The sequence below is a fragment of the Hyperolius riggenbachi genome, chromosome 4 (assembly GCF_040937935.1).
Source record: "Hyperolius riggenbachi isolate aHypRig1 chromosome 4, aHypRig1.pri, whole genome shotgun sequence".
Classification (NCBI taxonomy): Eukaryota; Metazoa; Chordata; class Amphibia; order Anura; family Hyperoliidae; genus Hyperolius; species Hyperolius riggenbachi.
Genome location: NC_090649.1, coordinates 331,185,596 through 331,195,538, shown reverse-complemented (window position 1 = coordinate 331,195,538; position 9,943 = coordinate 331,185,596). Strand labels below are relative to the sequence as shown.

General features: G+C 44.8%; 1 protein-coding gene across 1 annotated transcript in view; it reads right to left on the bottom strand.

Annotated features, from left to right (window-relative positions):
• Nucleotides 1–9,342, bottom strand: part of IRF2BP2 (interferon regulatory factor 2 binding protein 2) — a 49,600-nt gene extending 40,258 nt beyond the window's left edge. Inside the window, exon 1 of the mRNA XM_068231815.1 lies at nucleotides 7,766–9,342. Coding sequence (XP_068087916.1) covers nucleotides 7,766–8,648 — 883 coding nt within the window. The 5' untranslated portion in view covers nucleotides 8,649–9,342. The remainder of the gene's footprint in view (nucleotides 1–7,765) is intronic.
• Nucleotides 9,343–9,943: the final 601 nt, after the last annotated feature.

The following is a 9,943-nucleotide window of genomic DNA, read 5'->3' as shown; positions in this document are numbered from 1 at the left end:
TTTGGATCGAAAGCTCATCGCTTATGCAAGAACACTCACATAAGCTAACACTACACTAGCGCTTTTAAGGAGATTTTTAAAAATCGACAGCGCAAAAAAGAGCTAAATCGCTCTTAGTGTGAACAAGCCCTTAACCTGCCTGGCGTTCTATTAAGATCGCTAGGCTGGTGACCGAACGTTTTTTTTTTTAATAAAAAAAAAAAAACTATTTCATGCAGGCAACTGAAAGTTGGCTGCATGAAAGCCCACTAGAGGGCGCTCCTAATCTGCACTTCTGATCACCTCCGGCGATCAGAACAAGAAGGGCCGCGATAAGCGGCCCTTCTTGTTTTGCTTTCCTCGTCGCCATGGCGACGAGCGGAGTGACGTCATGGATGTCAGCCGCCTCCGATCCAGCCCTTAGCGCTGGCCGGAACTGTTTGATCCGACTGCGCTGGGCTCGGGCGGCTGGGGGGGGGACCCTCTTTTGCTGCTGCACGCGACGCATCGCCGCGCTGCGGCGGCGATCAGGTAGCACACGCGGCTGGCAAAGTGCCGGCTGCATGTGCTCCTTTTTATTTGATTGAAATCGGCCCAGCAGGCCCTAAGCAGCACCCCCCGGCGTCTCTGGACGGGCTCAGCTCGTCCAGAACGCTCAGGAGGTTAAAGAGAGACACTGAAGCGAAAAAAAAATAATAATATGATTTGTATGTGTAGTACAGCTAAGACATAAAACATTAAGATCAGATACATCAGTCTAATTGTTTCCAGTACAGGAAGAGTTAAGAAACTGCAGTTGTTATCTCTATACAAAAAAGCCATTAATCTCTACGACTTTCAAAGTCGTGGAGAAGGCTGTTTTCTGACTTTTATTATCTCAACTGTTCCTTAACTATTTACTTTTTCTCTGCCAGAGGAGAGGTCATTAGTTCACAGACTGCCCTGAAAGAATCATTTTGAATGCTGAGTGTTGTGTAATCTGCACATATTAGAGAATGATGCAATGTTAGAAAAAAAACACTATATACCTGAAAATAAAAATGAGAATATTTTCTTTGCTGCTAATTTTCTAGTAATTATTCATAGTACACAACCAATTCATTATATCATATATATTTTTTTCGCTTTAGTGTCTCTTTAAAGCCACTTGTCCCTCGCTGGCTCCCCAGATGGCTCCTGTCACCCGCAGTAGTGCACAAAAGCCTGGCTGAGTCACACTTTGTTATGCGCAGTCCGCCATGCTCCCACGACTGGGAGCGTTCTACACTTGTACAGGTGCAAAACACTCCCAGGGACAGAGCGTGACTTGGCTAGGCTTTCAGGCACTATCGTGGGTGACAGGAGCGAACCAGGAAGACGGCAAGGAACGAGCGGCCTCAAAGAGGCTTAAAAAAGCCCCAGGTAGGTATGGAACCTAAGACGCTTCTCGTCTCAGGTTCCTTTTAAATGAGGTCAGGAGATACTTCTACACAATGGATTCTCAGCAGAGACAGGCTTAACAGCCTTGGCCGAGTTCAGTTCTGACAAGTGTACAAGGATTTACTCACTCAGCCTCTGACTGCAACTTGAATACAATCACTGTTCAGTGTTCTCCCCAGAATTTTCTTCCCAGCCGGGTGACATTAAAAAGTAGTCGAGTGGCCTGAAAAAGTAGCCGGGTGGGGTGAGATGAAAGAATGCAGGGCCGGCGCTTCTCTGCACAACTCTGTTTACAGCAGAAAAAGGAGGCGAGTCGATGACAGCCGGGTGCTCACCAAAACTAGCCGGGTGGAGCACACGGCTAAAAAAGCCTTGGGAGAACACTGTTATGCTATTGTAAAGATTACATTGTAAGAATGATATAGTATTAACTTTTTGACATTAAAATAGGATGGAGTACTCTGCCTATTCTTAATATTCTCCAGTGGATTCTTACGAAGATGTGTCTGCAAAAGGCTTTCTATACTCAACATGTTGGAAGTGGCTTCCAAGCTATAGTTAAGCAATTGATGGTACGCACTGAATTTTATTGAGTGTCATAACAATAATCAAAATAAGATGTCCAATGAAACAGTTTTTATCAGCACTTTATTAATAGACCTCTTATTAAAATGGCAATAAGCACCAAGAACAAAAATATTGTGTGATGTAGTACCCAGGTAAATAATCAATATCAGTCAGATGATGATAATTTATCCAATATTAAAGGACAACCGAGGTGAAATGTGACATGATGAGAGACATGTGTATGTACAGTGCCAAGCACACAAATAACTAGGCTGTGCTTTTTTTCCCCCTTTCTCTGCACCGAAAGAGTTAAACATTAGGTATGCAAGTGACAGTTTATGTCTGGGTCAGACTATAGCATAACCCTCAGTGATAAGTAGTTACAGACATAAAACACTTATGTCAATCTGCTTCTGAGGGCAGCAAAGAGATAAAAATGGTCCATTCATAGGATTTAAGCTCTGGCATACTTCAATGAGCAGACAATCAAACAGTAAAAACTTAAAATCTAGGTTTAAATATACAACTGTGGGATACCTAAAAAAAAAAAAAAAGAGGTCATTTTTTAGGAGGAGGATAGATGCAACTGCTTTTCTCATCAGATTATTTTCACCTTGGATGTGCTTTCAACTTATCTGACAGCATATGATGGTCTTTAGCAGTTTTCCTATTCCACAGGATAGTGTGGAGCTCTGTTCCTCAGCTGTGTTCTCACTTTCCTTTTCACCAGATTTAAACACCTTAAAGGGCATTGAGCAATTGATTTTTTACAATGAACATGGGGTGAGCCTCACTACTTACCTATAGTGTGCTGCTCTTTTGATGCCTACAGGATGGGCCATCTTCTCTGTAGACCAGACGCATTTGCCGCATTTTGTGGTCCCTGGCAGCGTCTCATGCATGCCACAGTACATGCCAGGAGATGTAATCCATGGATGTACTCGCATCTACACACACACCATCTCCCGGCATGCATTGCAGTGTGCACAAACCACTGCCAGGAAGAAGTACAAAATGAGGCAGATGCGTCTGGTCCAATGAGAAGATGGCACATCCTGTGCGAACCAGGGACCAGAAAAACATCTGCCAGTATGACAGATGTAATCCTGACCTTTTCAAAACTGGAAAGCTTCAGCACTCCTTACAAAAGATCTGATAAAACGTTTTCCCCCTGTTTCCAACAGACTGTTTCAAATATATTGATATTAGTAAAGAAAACATCACACATTTTTAATGTTTAAAGACTACATGCACAAAGCATTTAATGATCAATGGAGAAACATGGGTAGAGATGCACCCAAAGCCAGGGAAACTGGCACTATGAAGAATGGAGGAAATGCAATTGGCTTGACATGGAGCCTTGTCATCTTTACCAGAATGGCAATGCAATGTGTAAAATATAAAAATGTAGCTGTCACTTTTAGTCTTAAAGCTCGGCCTCGCCCATACTTAATCCAGAAAGCCACAAAGGCAGAATATCACTGGCTGAATCAAAGTATCACCTTCTCACACCAGGCAAACTACAACACATAGGTGTTTTTATGTAACATTATTACATTTTGTGAGATGGAAGGGGCCTACCTGGCACATGTTGCTTTTCTTTTTTGAGCTACAGCAAGTCCTTGTCAACTGCCTAACTTCAAGGCAGTGGAAATGCACATTTGTCCGCAGCCTATGCATCAATGCAATGATAAAATGCATTAATGAAGTGCAGTGTTCTCCCCAGAAATTTTTTCCAGCCGGGTGGCATGAAATAGTAGCCGGGTGGCATGAAAAAGTAGCCGGGTGGGGTGAGATGAGAATGCAGGGCCAGTGCTTCTGTGAGCAACTCTGCTTACAGCATAGGAAGAGGAGAGCCGATGACAGCCGGGTGGTCACCAAAACTAGCCGGGTGGAGCACCCGGCTAAAATAGCCTGGGGAGAACACTGGAAGTGTTGTGTGTGTGGAAAGGATGAGGTGAAGTGGAGTGCTAGATTCATAAAAAAAGAAGTCCTCTTAGGGGCTCTCACTGCAGCCAAATTATATAAAAACATGGCAAGAATTACAAAGTTGCCATAAGCAAGTCCATTTCTAAAAGAAACCTGAACCAAGCATGCATATCCAGTGCGCAGGAATGAGCACGTCTGAACTAGAGCTATGTGGGATCACAAACAGGCCCATATACAATTAACTTTATCTCCTGGGTTTTCTCCTAGGCAATATTTTCACCCTTAAAATGCTTTTTAAACTACTCTACCAGCATGCAAGATCATACGCAAAATAATTGTATAGTACTTAGTCTACTTGTCCATATTTTTTTCAGTTGCAGAGTGCTGAAAAGTGGTTTTAAAGAGATGAAAAATTATCTTCTAGGAGAAAACTTAGGAGGAAAAGTGAATTGTATATGGGCCACCATGTGTGCCATGTGAAAGGAAGCACTTGTGCACAAGAACAGTGTGATGCCTTTACACCATACCATTTGGATCTATAAGCAAACATCTATGTGTACATGGGAGAGTTGTACTGATGCACACGTGCCAAAGAGCAAGCAGAAGAGCTATGGATGGAGAAGACACAGGTTCCAGCCATGCTGTGCTTATTTTTCTGGTTGAGTGGTTATGTTTTTTTTTGTCTTAAATAATGTACTTTTGATGGCTCTGAAAGAGCCCAGGACACAGTGATATTTCCACTAGAAGTGGAGCAGTCTGCTGTAGAAAAAAAAAACACTTTTGAGAAATAAGGCAAGGCCTTGACAAAAACCAGAAAGTCTGTGCGCGCCTTGGTTTGGCCACCTTGAAGTGATGGCAGGTAGCACAGGTTATCTTTATTATCTTCTGTGGAGACATTTAAAGTAGGGATATAGCCATATGTGGTATTTCTAGAGGTGTTATATAGCACTTTGCAAGTGAATGTCTTTAACTTCACTAATACACTGTGCACTCACACAGCCCAGTGAGCGTAGTACCAAAAACTCAAAACAACTGCTACTCTCTCACAGACAGACCTGACACCCAGGCAGTATTAAGTACAGTCAAGCGCTAGACAGCTGCAGCACAAGGTATATCTGCATGTCAAGGAAGTGCAGGTCAAATCAGATACCCACAAAAACTATTCTAGACCAGAGATTTGCTAGTTCAGCTGTGACCTACACCCTTTGACTATGGTATGAATCTATACCTAATGTAGGCTTCTAGTCCAGACCACATAAGTGATGCCTATGTCCCATTCCAAAGCAATGAAAGCAGGCAATGCTCTGCACCATACAAAAAAAAAAAAAAAAAAAAAATGACCCGACATTTCACTACAATGGGCATTAAAACAAAAAACAATAGTTTAGTTAAAAAAATAAAAACAAAAATTGAAAAAATGACTAGCCATGAAAGACACATATAAACACATTTCAGCTACAAGAATAGTTAGTGTCTGAGTTAGCCGCATAATTACAAAGTGAAAACTCACTTCAGACAAGCATTGTTTTCAGTAGTATTTCTAACTCTAAGCAAGGGGAAAAAAAGCACTAAATAGTATTGTAAATACAGATGTAACGAATGGGAGCTTTAATTTAAATTAGCCTTTAACAAGAAAAGTCGAATATTGCCTCCATACCAGGCTGCAGAAGAGAACAGTTGCCACATCTGCAGCTTGCAAGTTATAAATTCCAGCAATACCAACATGGAGCTGTGTTGTGTGGTAGTGGAGAGGCTGCAATTTAAATTTCCTGTTTACCGTACTATGAATTCTGAGGACATTAAAGCCACTAAGTAAAAATCGAATTTTAAAATCAACCTACCACAGACATCAGAGGGCAGGTAAACATGAGCATGAACCAAGCCATCAAAATGCTGACAGCTCTACAAATAGTGCCTAGCTCAGCTAAGTATCTATGCTACAGAAAGGAAAGAACAGTGATCACACACCCTCTGGTACTTCTTATGCCAATTAACCATACGAGAAGTTAGGCAAGATTTATCTAACCTATGGGGGGGGGGGGGGGGGGGGTCTGCTACTTTGAAGAAGAAAAAAAAAACCAACCTGTGGCATATGCTATCAGGACAACTATTAGCACCAATTTATGAGAATACGTTTATATTCTCATCTTGACCCACAAACTCTGTGTTTATCAGTTTGTATGTTCTTGTTAGGATTTAGCATATTTTATTTAAAAAGATGTTTGTAATCATCTTGCCTATTTTATAAACATGCCTTTTTTCCTAAAGAGTAGATGCCTGAAGTGATCACGATAACTAATCAACTTCTTTAGTAAGACTGTCAATTCAAAGTGACAGCAACATCAAAGTTTTTAGACACATGACAGCCCCAGGCCACATCCTTCATGAAAGGGATCAATGTTTTGGGGGTAGGATTTTCTTTATTCCCACTGCCTTCCCAGAAGTTTCTGTAGTACTAGGATACAGGCCTGTAATAACGCGCCACTTGGCTAGAGCTGGAAGATGAGTGGGAGAGGCAGCCTGGAGCAGTCACAAGACCACTACTTTGGCCAAAAATAAGTCTAAGCATTTAAAATGCAATACTTTTTTCAATTTTAACATGAAAACTTGTCTAAATCTACGTATTTGGTCTGTGCTTCTTACATAATCCAAAACATTACCCTTTCAAAGCAGCAAGGCAAAATTAACTAGATATTTACATAAGTACTCCCACATGGCAATGCTTGGGCCTAGTAAGTCACTTAGGTACAGTATTAAGAACAGGTAGGGACATGCCTATCCTTCACTAAGTAAATCCGAGGCATGCCCAGAAGATTATGAACTGGCATAGTCTGGAAGCTTATGAAGTCTGACTTTTTTGAAAGCTGTCTACAGCGCAATTTGCTCTAAATTAAAAAAATACAGCTGGACAAATTCTAAAATTCAGGTGGTGAATGTGCCTTGAATAATCAAACTGACTCCTTGATATCAAATGGAAAACCAACTTGGAGAAAAAGGAGGGGGAGCAGTGTGCTCCCTTGATATCAAAATACTAAATACTGTAGCCAGTACTTATATTTGGCATCATATTTTTCTATAAAATGGCTCATTAACTCATCTGCACTTTGGTAAACTTAGCTAAGAAAGACACTATGGAAAATACTGCATCATAATATTTAGTGGGGGCAATTTCTACTTATTCCAGTACAGATATGGTTAGGTTACCAAAATCTATAGTTAAGATAAAAAAAATATTCCATCCCTAGTGGTAGCACATGCCAAATACACCCCCGTGCAAAATACCTCAATTTCTGGGGAAAATTCAACATAAGCAAAATATCCAAAGCATGTAGAACGCAAGCACATTTTAAACCACATAGAAGCCAATTATTTGTTCAGTAGTTCACAGAAAAGTTTGATCACATATTTAGCAATCAAACCATCCCTATATATCATAATATGTCTTGTATGAATCAAGATTTCCCATAAAGAAACACCGCACCTCAGCTTGTCAGCTATCAAAAATATGCTAAGCAAGCACAGTCATCTTAGAAGTCTGAAAACACCGACTAAAATGCAAAGACACAAGCTGAGCCCAGAGAAGTGCTGTCTCAGCATAGCAACAAGCTTGAAGTCTAGCTAGGGAGGGAGGTATAGACCTTTCTCTCATACTGGCAATGCACAGAGGGCCATGCTCTGCAAGTTGTGACATACTTTCACTAGTTTTTTTTCGTCATTCCGTCATCCCACCCACCAGGAGGGAGAAGCAAGAATCTGTACTAGTTTCTAGAACAGGGATGTCTCCCCCTCCCCTCTCCCCCGTTCAGCTACGTATACACAGTGTACAGGAGCAGATTATCTGCCTGTTGCTCTATGGTAAATTGTTCCGTACCAGATTTCGATGCTTGGCTGCTGCCATCGAAGCCCATAACCCTGCCAGCGCCAGGGTCCTTCTTGAATTTGGTGTCGAATGGAGGATGATTGTGCTGCATGGCCATCAGGGTGTCCCTGACCGTCTTGGGCTTGTTGAGCCATTCCTCCGGCCTCCCCTTGTGGTTCTCTCCCAGCTCGGAGTAGCTGTCAGCCCGGTGCTTCTCCTTGGCATCGTGCTCGCTGCTGGACACAGACCCGGCCCGCTTGGGCCCCATGTCCCCGGATGTAGTGGCGGCGGCGGCTGCAGCCAGGGAAGCGGTGGTGATCCCCAGAGGAGGGGCCCGAGCACTCATAGGGGATCCGTTCATGAGGGCGCTCAGGGCGGGGGGGACAGCGCTAGTCCTGCGAGGGTTGGGGCTCTGGCGGTTCAGCTCAGGGGGCTCTTCCGGCTTAGGGAAGCCATTAGGGAGCATCATGCCATTCATCGGCCTGCCAGCGCTGTAATCCGAGGCCAGGCGGGGCGGCGGCCTCTCCGAGAGCAGCGGGTAGCGGTCCATGCATTGCGGCTGCTGAGAGGCCCTGGAGACGCCATCCGCTCCCCCCACCGGGTGCCCTAGTTGAGTCATCTCCTTGACAGCAAGCTGCGGCTTGATAGCGGAGATGCTGCTGGGAGCGGACGAGCTCGGTGGCGGCCCCGGGGACCGACCTTCCTGGAAGCCGTGGGCCCGCTTCAAGTGTCGGGCTGTCTCGATGACGAACTCGATGCGGTCGGCCCCTTCGTAGTTGACGCAGCCCCGGCACACGGGCTCGGTGAAGTCCCAGATCATGGCCCATGGCATGCGCGGCAGGTCACACAGGTAGCACGACTGTCTCCGGGAGGCGGCGATCGCGGCGGATGACATAGCAAGAAAGATCCACACAAATCCAAGCGGCAGACGGACGGGAAAGAACAAGCGGGGCAGATCCGGCGATGGAGACTCAGCCTCGGGGAGCTGGGCGGCGGCGCCCTCCGCCTAGGCTGCTGCGAGGTCCGGCTTGAGACATGCACACTACGCCCTGGATCCCGGGAGGGAGGGGGTGACTTCTCCCTCTGTGAAGCGCTTCTCTCGCTTTCCTCAGCTGCACCGCTCTAGGGAGGGGGGAGGAGGGAAAGGAAAGGGGGAAGGGAAGAGGCTTTCCGATTGGCTGCGGCTTCAGTCACCAGAGGAGCCCCCCTCACTAGACTGCTGCGAAAAGCTCACAACAACTCCAAGCTTAACCCCTTCCTAGGCCGAGACTGGGCGGATCAGGCAGCAGTGCGGTGCACGCAGACACGATGGAAGCGCCGTGTAGTCCATGCTGGGTCACATCTCCTAGTGCGCCTCACGCAGCATACACTCCATGCATCGCAGCACTGCTAAGGCGACTGCCGTCGGATAAGGATGATGATGGATGGTCGTTGCAGCTGCAGCACTTTCCCGCCTCTCCTGCCAGGCTTTCTTACAGCTACTGACGTCACACTCGGGCCAACCGTTGTGATTCCATTCCTGTCCTCGGCTTATAATTCTTCGACAGTAGCCGTCCAGCCGTCGTCGCCACCACCTCCTTTCTGCGCAGGCGCAGTACCTTGTCATTGAGATTGTACGCCCACGCTTCCTGGGCCATTCTCCCTCCTCCTCCTCTTCATTCTTTGAACTGCTGCCAAGACAACAAACAAGAGCTGCTGCAGGAGAACCACTGACTCACTTACTATGCCCTGTTGTAAGGTTGGGGGAGGGAAACTTGGACTTTGCATGCGTGTGATGCAAACACAGGCCTTCTCACACAAGTGAAACTTCAACTTTGTTGACACCCTTGTAGCCGTAGACAGCTTGTGAACTGTTTAAACGTAAGCATGAATAGCAAAGGGGAAAAACAGCAATCTAGCTGAAACTAATATTTAGGTTTCAGGTCGTTGGTGGACAATACAACAAAGGAGGAAGTAGAGCTGATAAATATGCTGAGGAGCTATCATTACACGTTGATAAAATTATTTCATTAGTCTTGACCTTGTATATATATATAAAAAAAAACCAATTGGAATTTGTTGCTGGCTGCCACTAACCTAATTTAAAGAAGAACTCCACCCACCACTATTCAGAAGAGTGGGTTGAGGTCAGTGTATTTCATACATATTAGAGGGCAGTATTTGTTTGAAGAGAAGTTTCCCTGATAGCTA